We start from the raw sequence: 12,279 nt of genomic DNA, 5'->3' as shown, positions 1-12,279 counted from the left end.
TTAAGGGACCTGGCGATTGGCGCATCATACAAAAAAAATTGCCGTATTCCTAACGTTTATGCACGCGCCTTCCGCTTCCAAATCTGAACTTTTGCTTCATTGTTTTCGGACAATCGACGCCAAAAGGTTTCAGGCTTCCTTTGTTGGCCATCTAATCTTATCTGAGTGGTCACTCCTACCGAGGATACTAAAGAATGGGGGGAGGGGGGGGAGTGAGGTGAGGAAATGATACCTTTATCGCTGCCGAGAGAAAGCAACGCAGCGAAATTATTGCTGATCTCATGTTTGGATAAACGATAAGCAGTGAAGTGTTCGCCGAGGGCGTTGCAACTACGTGAAGAAGGATGATAAAAAAAATAGATTTACTTTGCCATTCTGTTCTTATACAGATCGCGTTCTTTGGAGACATTGAAATATCATACATACACTTCGATTACTCCCCTTATCTTAACTTACATGAAACAAGAAATAATGGTAAAATGTAAATATCAACGCGAATAATTAGGCATAAAAATACAAATAGAAATTATAAACGTAGTGAAGGGCCGCCATAGCTGGCACCAAAAAAAAATATTTTTAAAGCCAGGCGTGAGGAACCAAGCAAAAGTCAATATGTCGGCACACGGTTGAAACAGTAAAGACTGTTATAGTTACAAGAAACTCTATTAAAGTTTATTAGGACTGATGAACGCTACTAGTCGCAAGCATATGCACCCCGTTTTCGAGTGCGTTCGCACGTCACGCCGAGCGGTTACAGGCTTTCATTCAGTCTCGTCTCGTCGATAATGTAGCTTCCGTTTCCCCTTATCCTACGTTTCATTTTCTAATCAGCAGCGCTCATTGTTTCACAGCGCGCCACAGCTTTCCTTTTTCCCTGGAGCGATGCGATCAAGCTATCATGGGAAAGCTGCAAGTTATCTTTGTCAGCACAATCGAATGAGAAACCTCGTCCGCCGCGTTTTCACAGCGAAGGCCGGTGGGGCGTACCTGGGCCTCTCAAGGGAAGGCGGCAAGCCGGATACTCTCGCTTGCTGCAGATCAGACCGACGAACACGGTGAGTTGATAATTACGTTCTCGATTCTCGATTCGTTTTACCGGCGCAAATACAAACAGGGACGTACGCAGAGAGAAGACGCAGAAACCACGAACGCTGGGACTAAAAATTTAAATTTGCGTAACACAAAGCTACGTGAAGCAGGAACTATAAGACACGGCATTACTACCGCTCATGCGTGCCACTTACACTCCCGAGATACTCCATATTGCTTTGCGATGCGAACAGAAGCGGTGCTAACGCAGTTTTATCACCTCAATTCTTTTTAATGTTAAATGTCTCGAAGACTATTCCGACAGATTCCGATTCAAGCATGCGTATATAGAATAAGTGTGTCATAAAAAAAAAGAGATGGCTACAGTGACACCTTCGACAGTGAACAGCAAGCTGTCCTGGCACTGCTGCTGCCTCCACAATCCACCACCTTCCCCTGTAATCGACCTTTCATGTTTGCGGATGCGAGGAGAACATTAACCACTTATTGTGCCACTGTCCTCAATTTGAAGCACAAGGACAATTTACGTCCAACACATTCAGGGAAATAGATGATCGTCCTCTGAGTAAGCAGACAGTCCTAGAACACCATCCCCTCCGATCATCGGTTCAGAAGGCAGTGAAGGCACTTTCGTGTTTGCTGAAAAAACGTCGGGTTTGTAAGAGCGACTTTGACTCTAGTACCGTCCGTGCGCGTCTCTATACCCCTCTCTCGGTTCTCTCTCTCCCGCTTCCCCCTTCCACCAGCGTAGGGTAGCCAACCAGACTCTGGACTCGTTAACATCCCTGCCTTCCTCATATCTATGTATCTCTCTCTCTGTCTCTCCATTATCCCTAATGTAGTCGCAATCGACAATGCAGTTACTGCTTAAACGACCATTCTCGTAAGTAAGACCGGCCAGATTAAGATCACTGTTGCATACGGGCCAAGATTGCTTCCTAGGCGGCAAGGAAGGCGAGATAATATCCATCACCCGCCACGGTGGCTTAAATAATGGCTACAGCGTCCCGCTGCTGAGCCCGAGGTCGAGAGTTCGATTCATGCGGCCGCATTGCAGTAGCTACAGAATACAAAAAACCCTGGTGTACCCCTATTTACGTGCTCGCGAAAATAAAATACATGGACAAAATTATCCCTCCACCGCCCTACGGCGTCCAGTTCATGGATTGCTTTGGAATGTTAAAAATAATTTGACATGTTTTAGACAACGTCCGGAGGTTTGATTGTTGGGTTCATATAGGAGGCCGCCATTGGAATATGAACCTGGCAACGTTTAACGCTAGAACGTTATCTAGTGAGGCGAGTCTAGCAGTCCTATTGGAGGAATTGGAGGGCAGTAAATGGGATATAATAGGGCTCAGTGAAGTTAGGAGGCCAAAAGAAGCATATACAGTGCTAAAAAGCGGGCACGTCCTGTGCTACCGGGGCTTAGCAGAGAGACGAGAACTAGGAGTCGGATTCCTGATTAATAAGAACATAGCTCGTAACATACAGGAATTCTATAGCATTAACGAGAGGGTGGCATGTCTTGTTGTGAAACTTAATAAGAGGTACAAAATGAAGGTTGTACAGGTCTACGCTCCTACATCTAGTCATGATGACCAGGAAGTCGAAAGCTTCTATGAAGACGTGGAATCGGCGATGGGTAAAGTCAAAACAAAATACAGTATACTGATGGGCGATTTCAATGCCAGGGTAGGCAAGAAGCAGGCCGGAGACAAGTCAGTGGGGGGAATATGGCATAGGCTCTAGGAATAGCAGAGGAGAGTTATTAGTAGAGTTTGCAGAACAGAATAATATGCGGATAATGAATACCTTTTTCCGCAAGCGGGTTAGCCGAAAGTGGACGTGGAGGAGCCCGAATGGTGAGACTAGAAATGAAATCGACTTCATACTCTGCGCGAACCCTGGCATCATACAAGATGTAGACGTGCTCGGCAAGGTGCGCTGCAGTGACCATAGGATGGTAAGAACTCGAATTAGCCTTGACTTGAGGAGGGAACGGAAGAAACTGGTACATAAAAAGCCAATCAATGAGTTAGCGGTAAGAGGGAAACTAGAATTCCGGATCAAGCTACAGAACAGGTATTCGGCTTTAACCCAGGAAGAGGACCATAGTGTTGAAGCAATGAACGACAATCTTATGGGCATCATTAAGGAGTGCGCAATAGAAGTCGGTGGTAACGCCGTTAAACAGGAAACCAGTAAGCTATCGCAGGAGACGAAAGATCTGATCAAAAAACGCCAATGTATGAAAGCCTCTAACCCTACAGCTAGAATAGAGCTGGCAGAACTTTCTAAGTTAATCAACAAGCGTAAGACAGCGGACATAAGGACCTATAATATGGATAGAATTGAACAGGCTCTCAGGAACGGAGGAAACCTAAAAGCAGTGAAGAAGAAACTAGGAATAGGCAAGAATCAGATGTGTGCGTTAAGAGACAAAGCCGGCAATATCGTTACTAATATGGATGAGATAGTTCAAATGGCTGAAGAGTTTTATAGAGGTTTATACAGTACCAGTAACACCCATGACGATAAGGTGAGAGAGAATAGGCTAGAGAAACTTGAAATCCCACAAGTAACACCGGAAGAGGTAAAGAACGCCTTGGGAGCTATGCAAAGGGGGAAGGCAGCTGGGGAGGATCAGGTAACAGCAGATTTGTTGAAGGATGGTGGGAACACTGTCCTAGAAAGATTGGCCGCCCTATATACACAATGCCTCATGACCTCAAACGTACCGGAATCTTGGAAGAACGCTAACATAATCCTAATCCATAAGAAAGGGGACGCCAAAGACTTGAAAAATTATAGACCGATCAGCTTACTGTCCGTTGCCTACAAAGTATTTACTAAGGTAATCGCAAATAGAATCAGGAATACCTTAGACTTCTTTCAACCAAAGGACCAGGCAGGATTCCGTAAAGGCTACTCAACAATAGACCATATTCACACTATCAATCAGGTGATAGAGAAATGTGCGGAATATAACCAACCCTTATATATAGCCTTCATTGATTACGAAAAAGCATTTGATTCAGTCGAAACCTCAGCAGTCATGAAGGCACTACGGAATCAGGGTGTAGATGAGCCATATGTAAAGATACTGGAAGATATCTATAGCGGTTCCACAGCCACCGTAATTCTCCACAAAGAAAGCAACAAAATCCCATTAAAGAAAGGCGTCAGACAGGGAGATACGATATCTCCAATGCTATTCACAGCATGTTTACAGGAGGTATTCAGAGACCTGGAGTGGGAAGAATTGGGGATAAAAGTTGATGGAGAATACCTTAGCGACTTGCGTTTCGCTGATGATATTGCCTTGCTTAGTAACTCAGGAGACCGATTGCAATGCATGCTCACTGACCTGGAGAGGCAAAGCAGAAGGGTGGGTCTGAAAATTAATCTACAGAAAACTAAAGTAATGTTTAACAGTCTCGGAAGAGAACAGCAGTTTACGATAGGTAGCGAGGCACTGGAAGTGGTAAGGGAATACATCTACTTAGGGCAGGTAGTGACCACGGACCCGGATCATGAGACTGAAATAACCAGAAGAATAAGAATGGGCTGGGGTGCGTTTGGCAGACATTCTCAAATCATGAACAGCAGGTTGCCGCTATCCCTCAAGAGGAAAGTGTATAACAGCTGTGTCTTACCAGTACTCACGTACGGGGCAGAAACCTGGAGGCTTACGAAAAGGGTTCTGCTGAAATTGAGGACGACGCAACGAGCTATGGAAAGAAGAATGATAGGTGTAACGTTAAGGGATAAGAAAAGAGCAGATTGGGTGAGGGAACAAACGCGGGTAAATGACATCTTAGTTGAAATCAAGAAAAAGAAATGGGCATGGGCCGGACATGTAATGAGGAGGGAAGATAACCGATGGTCATTAAGGGTTACGGACTGGATTCCAAGGGAAGGGAAGCGTAGTAGGGGGCGGCAGAAAGTTAGGTGGGCGGATGACATTAAGACGTTTGCAGGGACAACATGGCCACAATTAGTACATGACCGGTGTAGCTGGAGAAGTATGGGAGAGGCCTTTGCCCTGCAGTGGGCGTAACTAGGCTGATGATGATGATGATGAGACAACGTCGCCCTTTTTTTCTGTCCTGTTCGTTCGGCCATGCACAACAGTAATCGTGCATGAACTGTAGCTTAGAGAAAATGTTCTAGCTCCGATGGGGAAAACGACGACGGGGGGGGGGGGGGGGCTTGTTAGATAACTGTCAACACTTCAAAACCTGGTTCAAGTTCAAAAATACCAGGTGGTCAAAATTATTCCGGAGCCCAAACAAACGCATACTCAAAACTTGTCAGAGAGCTTTGTGCACAGTTTCATGTCCTAACGTGCTGCTGCTGTAAATCGTTAGGATAAAAAAACAGCAATATCTGTTCGAAGTTCTCTACAAGCAGTGTCGGATACCTTAACGTCGAGTATGTCAAACGAATTAACTCAGCGGGAGGTGAGAAGGTGAAAAGGCGCAGAAGACTCGTCAAGCGGGTTATCAACTGGGTTCATCCTTTCCATACGGTAATCGTGGCAGACTCTCGATGAATGTGTGAAATCCGCATAACATTATTCAAAGGCGCTGGGAACTCCTTGGAAAGCAAGTCAAGATGACAGAATGACGCTTTGCGCACTTTCTTATGAGTCATCACGATTACAGAGCAATTACCTACGAGTATCTGCTTATTGTGCACTCAGTCGGGCTGTATTTCTCCATAAGCAGAGTTGAATCCTTGACTCAAAGCGCATGCGCAAGTGAAATATTTCCTGCAAGCATTAACAAGCATGAAAGCTTTCGCTAATGCCGACGGACCACCGCATGTCGAACGTCCCGAACATGAGGCTACAAAAAAAATAGAAATAGAAGGTACTCACATATCAATACTTCACGGAAATAAGTAATAAGGCCATACAGAAGCTCAGACTGCAACGAAAATAAGGATTGCGAAGCAAACGCGACAGACGGGTAGCACGAAAAGCAATAAGCGTGACCTGAAGTTAGTTTTGGGCTGTCAATATATTCGCATGCTTTTTTTAAAGAACCTAAATAGATACGATTTCATCAATTACAGTGATTACCGAAGGGAACTGGTTTAGGAAGTGTGCAACTCGAGAAGCTCATTTGTTTGTGTGTGTGTCGTACTTAGCACGAAGTCAATCGTGTGCTTCAGCGTCATGTCGGTCATTCGCCACTGACGGAATTCAACGCATCGCTGATCCATAACCTTCTGTTCGCAGGCCATGAAGCACTTCCTGGTGGTCGGCGCACTGTTGGCGCTTGCGGTACTTGTTATCCTTCCAACCTGCCAAGCTGACTGTAACGCAAAGCCAAAGAAGAAAATCAAATGTACGTATAGCGACTGTCGCATCCTTCAACCTGAGGCCCAAGATCAGGCATCTTTAATGTGTAACGAATCTCTCTAGCCCGGGACCAATCTCGACGACAGAAGTTTAAAATCATCGAAGTCTCGTCACACGGGCGAAGCACTGCCAGTGAATAGCAGTGCCGGTTTTGATATGCTTAGCCTTGCGCCCGCTTGCTCCCCATCACGTGACCGAGGAGCCCACCACGCATGCAAACCATGTGACTCGCGCGACCGCGGATTACACAGCCTCCAGGATCAGCCCAGTTTTGATTACACACTATCTACGAGATCGACCCAGTTAACATTTACGCTGTCTCTGGTACAGTATGGGAGTGGCCGAGAGCCCGATGTGCGACTCCTGCAGGTACGAGGAAACCGTCGAGCACCTAGCGTGTACCTGGTCCTCGCTACGACGTACAACGCCTCTCTCTCTCTCTCTCTCTCTCTCTCTATCGGGACAACTTTAAACCGACTGCACTCGAGAACGTTCTTAGAGGATACTCGAACCGTGGTCGCAACCGTCACCTGGCACAAGAGAAAAGCGATTCGTGCACAGTACTTGAAGTGAACCGGTTTGAGAGAGCGCTTGTGGTGCCCCTTTACATACTACCAAGCGCACTCAGTGCCCACTCTCTGCCTCTTTTTCTCGTTCTGCTCCCCCTTCCCCTCGCCCCCAGTGTAGGGTAGACAACCGGACGCTCGTCTGGTTGACCTCCCTGCTTTTCCTTTCCTTGCTTTCTTTCTCTGGCAGAGGCCATTTTACTCGACGAGAAACCGAGCTAGCGGTCACGCGAAACCACACAAAGGAACGCAAGGAAAGTTACGCGCTAAGGGACAAATTATGAGCTTGGAGATGGATATTTTGATCTGCCACTGAAGTCGAATACAACTCAAGTCTGCAGTGAAGCCCCGCCCACGCCCTCATAGCCACCAGCCACCGTTCCTGAGCGAGGCTACAAATAGTTCGTACTTCAAGCTTTCCCGGTTACCTAAATAAGGCGGTAACCACAAGATTTAAAATTATAAGAGCGTAATTTTGTACGTTTTCGCTTGTCTATTATAGTCGAACGGTGAAAGCGTAATTGCTTATTCAACTGTAATAAAACGCTTGCTTCGCTGCAACTATTTATTGCCAAGTTTCACTTGAGTTGGCAGTGGAGTTTCATGAGTAAAACGGGGTCAGCAGTGAAATTAAGTGTGCCGCAGACTTTTGACGAGTGAAATGCTCAGACTCCGTACGCTTCGTCTATGTCTGTTGCACACATTATCGCTTCCGCTGACGAATAGACTCGAGAACAGCAGACGCTCCGGAGGTGTCAAGTACGACGCTATATTGAAATGGTCGCATGACTACAATTTTGTCTGTTTCTGTGATTGGCTGGTGGAGTAACAACCTCGCGTAGTCCGTGTGCCTTGGTTGCCAACTGCTGCGTTTTTAAGCTGTACCCTACTATAGCCACACTTCGATGGGGGCGAATTGCAAGCACGCTCGCATACCGGGCATTAGATGCATCGCTGAAGAATCCCGGGTGGTCAAAATTAATCCGTAGTCCCCATTTCGGCGTGTCCCATAATAGTGTCGTGATTTTGGCACGTAAAACGCCCGAGTGTAATTAAAGTGTTTCGCTGTGAGTCAGAATTCAATGCATTTCGTGAAGTGCGGACTCAACACGAATCTGCCTCTACTGAACCGTGAAATTCCAGTTTACAGGTCTCAGTTCAAATACAGGAACAGCACTGCGCAGCACAGAGTTTACTTGCAAAAACCACTCCTATGTTTGACGGCCGCATGCGTTCGCGGCCGGCACGGTCACAGACACGGCAACGCGACCTATAGTTGCGGTGCGACATCGACAGGTGGCGACACCTTCGCATAAGGTCTACAGCGTAGAGTGCTTGCTAAGCGGGGGCCGCTATTCTGTTTAAAGATGACGTAACCACTGTATTCCAATTGTATTCCTATCCGCGTTTCGCCAATGGTGAGGGTGACACTCCGCCCGCCTCGTTAACGGGATTGGCCATCCGTGATTGGTGGACGACCAGAAAATGACCCGACTGGTTTTGCCATACACAAACCGCATGAAGTGCATCAAAGGAAAAAAAAAAAGACACGCCATAAATTTGCTCCATTGGACTTGGAATATTTGGTGGCTTTAATACGGATAATGCACACTGAGTTCAATTAAAGGCACCTTGCTCACATTGATTTTAAATCAGTGCTCGCGCCGATTTTATGAATTCATGTCAGACCTCCCGTTCACTTCTAATTATTGGAAACCAATGCTAGCCCATCAGCCATCTGGGAAGTCCCTCGCACATTATCCAAACTACTATATCCGCTATTTATACCGGAAATTCCACTAGAGTTGGGAGAAATTAATAACAATCCGAGGATGCCTAAGCACTTCTTATGAGTTGAGAATTCGGAAGCATTCATGTCCAATCGAACGCCGCTGAGCAGTCTTTCGAGTTATGAACTCCTCACGGCAAGGAACACGCGTATAGCACAGGCTTCCGAGAGGGAGGATGACGTGGCGTCGCGGCGGTGCCCTCTCCCCTCACGCAACACGTGGCGCGCTACTGCGGCAGCAGGTGTTCCCTTTCGCCAGCTCTGCTCCGTCGAGGCGCGCTCGTGCCGTGACGTCGCAGCCAATGGGAATTCAGGTGCCGTTTCGTCGCAACAGACGCCGGATTTTTCGCTCAATGAGCCAGTCGGTGCATTCGCATCAAAACACAAATTATCTTTAAACCCACCGGACCAGAACTTTAGGACGAGAAGAAACGACATTGATAGAGGATAACTCCGATGTACCTCAATATTGATCACATGTGCCGCATTTCGGTCGCAAGGTAAATATAAGGGAGGTGTTATTTGCTATTACAGTTTGTTTTTTTTAGGTCAACAGGTTACGTTCTTCTGTAAAATGAACGTTCTCGGCTTCCCAACTAGTGTCCACGAGTCTAGGCCGATTCCTTCTTTTGTTTTCTTCAGATTTCTAAGCATTCTTTGTTCCTTCCTTCCTTTTCTTTTTCAGCCAAGGCCTTCCCAAACCTTCTGAAAAATTACAGAAACGGATGGAAACTGACAGGAGAAATCAGCGATACAAGTGAGGTGAGATAATATTTTCCATTATGTTACTGCAACTGGTTCAAACACTCATTAAAAACACTGCCCGCGCGCTGCATGTGTTCACATTGTTAACGGCTGCTCCCAAACCTAAAGCGACATCCAACTTGTTTTCCGCCTATACAGTATAAATCGTGTAGTGCCCACAAAGTGGAATCACGTGCTACTTTCTCGCGTGGATGGAATTTCAGGTCCTACGGAAACAATCGAACTGCTCAGGAACCCAAAACCTTATTACTCTCCTATCACCGTAAACCAATTTACACCCTTAAGGGTGCTTTCTAGTCTATAACTCACATCATTACACTCACAGGTCTAAAGGTGTGAGTTATAGATCGATTTTCACCCTTCTGGACTCCTGCGGCCAGTTGCTTTTTCCGTCCACTGGACCCTTCGGTGTGTAAAACAGTTTACAATGCAGTATGTTCACTGATGCGTCGTTTTCAAATATCGGTAAAATGCTAATTAATAATTGCATTTGCCTTAAAGAGATTGCATTTTTTTTACTGCGCTGCCCACACATTTACGCAGCGCCTAGCAAACGCCCATCGATAGAGGGTGCTAAGAAAAGAAGGAAGAAGTGGAGAAGGAAAGGCAGGGAGGTTAACCAGTTTAGCTCAACCGATTTGCTACCCTACACATGGGAGCGGGATGGGAGGGATGAAAGATGGGGAGGACAGAGAGAGCGCGCACATAGCACAGCACACACATCGTCAGTTACAGTCCGTCACTCTTGCGGAGGGTGCTAAGACGTCCCGGACTGCGCAATATGCAACACGCGCAATATGCAACACGCGCAATATGCAACGCATTCTTGGCTTAACCAAGCTAAGCCTGGCCATTTTTTTATTTATTGATGCGAAAGTATCAAACGGCCCATTTAGCGAAAAAGCCGGCGTCTGCAGCAGCGCAACGGCACCTAAATTCGTATTGGCTGCGACGCCACGTCCCCAGCGCGCCTCGACTTAGCAGAGCGGGCGAACTGACCACCTGCTGCTGCGTTAGCGCGCCAGGTGTCGCGTGAGGGGAGAGGGCATCGCCGCGACACCACGTCACCCTTGCTCTCGGAAGCTGGCGCGCGGTCCGTATCTCTCTCTCTCTCTCTCTCTCTCACTCTCACTCCCTCCCACTGGGCTTAGCTGGTGCACGTGCCTGCCGGCCACCAAGTCCGGCAGGCACGAGAGGGAGAGAGGTACTTGATTTCTCAGCAAGATCGTCCAAATGATTCCGGTCTACCGCCCACATGCTAACATAGATACTAAAAATTAATAATAATAACCCGCAACAATGTAATCACAAAATGTGATAACGTACTCTATGTAAAAACTAGAAACCAAAACTCAAAAAACTCGAAGAGGCCGCTCAGCGGCGTTCAATTGGACGTTAATGCCTTCGCATTTACAACTCGTAAGAGGTGCTTGGGTTTCCTCAGGTTTTTATGTATTTATTAGGAATACCTACGGCGCCAAGAAGGCATTATTGCAGGGAGGTTACGCAACGTTTTGCCTAATAGTTCTGCGGAAAGCCGCAAGGTTCCGCATAACTATTGGGGCAAAACCTTGTGGATTTAGGCAAAACGTTGCAGACTTTCGCAGTACTATTACGTCAAAGTCTTGCCTTTGCTTCGAGTTGTTGACAAATTCGACTTCGCCCTGCCATCTGCTAGCCGCCTGGTTAGCTCAGATGGTGGAGCGGCTGCCCCGGAAAGGCGGCGGTCCCGGGTTCGAGTCCCGGACCAGGACGTATTTTTCTTCAACTGCGAAGCCTTTTCTTTCGAGGAGCCCGTATGGGTTTCCTTTGTAGCAATTACTACGATTGGATGGATGGCTCATTTTCCTGTAATTAATTACGTCAGTGTTTTCTACACTTTCTTTTTTCGTAACGTCAGCCCACCACCCTGTTTTTCTTTTTTTTTTTCATCTTTCCGCAGAAATCGACGTTTTACCTGATCGAGTATTACGACTCGATAGCGAAGGAGGGCTTTCTCAGGTTTAAGCAAGCCGGCGGGGATGACGTCAACCTCTACTACATATCACGCACCAAGGAACTGTTCGTCTACAAGAGTAAGCGACAACGAAACTATGGCAATTTCTTTATATTTTATTTCATTGCTATGGATACTTGCCTTCAGGCATAACTTTTTTCGTACGCCACGTGTCCCAGCTAACGCGGACCGAGCTGATTTCAAAAAGTGAGGGTAAGGGTAAATGGGACCTACGGTGTTTTTGTTAGCTCACATTGCGATACGTACGCAATCTTGCGCACACTGGTGAATTTTCTGTTATAATTCATTAGCTAATTAGTCCATATCAACTTTCTTTATTACTTGCATAATAGCGTGATCTGCAACGTCAGATCGTGCATCGCATTCGAAAACACGATGTTCAAAAGTCTCCAGCTCGATAAGTTTTCTCTGGTTATTTCTTTTTTTACCACGACGAAACGCACTGTTGTTCCACTTACTTATTTAGGGAAACGTTTTGTGTTATGCATCAAAGTACAAAAAGTAACTGCAACGCCCATGCATATCGTTGGACCCTTCGTATATTATTATCACGGAACTGGTGTAGTTCTGAGAATTTATTCCAAGTGGGCACATCTTGCGAGCTCACCGGCTCCAACTCGTAAGTTGTAGTTAGCGCGGTAATGCAATATAAGTAAAAAGTTAACGAGTGTAAGTATGTTAATTATTTACTTAAGCATTTTGATTTCTCATAGACGTAGTG

General features: G+C 46.4%; 1 protein-coding gene across 1 annotated transcript in view; it reads left to right on the top strand.

The window, feature by feature from the left end:
• Positions 1–918: 918 nt before the first annotated feature.
• The window catches only part of LOC126527342 (uncharacterized), a 53,956-nt gene continuing 42,595 nt past the window's right edge, over positions 919–12,279 (top strand). The window contains exons 1-4 of the mRNA XM_050175134.2: positions 919–1,055; positions 6,299–6,407; positions 9,462–9,538; positions 11,484–11,616. Of these exons, the coding sequence (XP_050031091.1) occupies positions 6,302–6,407; positions 9,462–9,538; positions 11,484–11,616 (316 nt within the window). The 5' untranslated portion in view covers positions 919–1,055; positions 6,299–6,301. The remainder of the gene's footprint in view (positions 1,056–6,298; positions 6,408–9,461; positions 9,539–11,483; positions 11,617–12,279) is intronic.

Source organism: Dermacentor andersoni, chromosome 9 (assembly GCF_023375885.2).
Source record: "Dermacentor andersoni chromosome 9, qqDerAnde1_hic_scaffold, whole genome shotgun sequence".
NCBI lineage: Eukaryota > Metazoa > Arthropoda > Arachnida > Ixodida > Ixodidae > Dermacentor > Dermacentor andersoni.
This window is presented reverse-complemented; position numbering and strand designations above follow the sequence as displayed.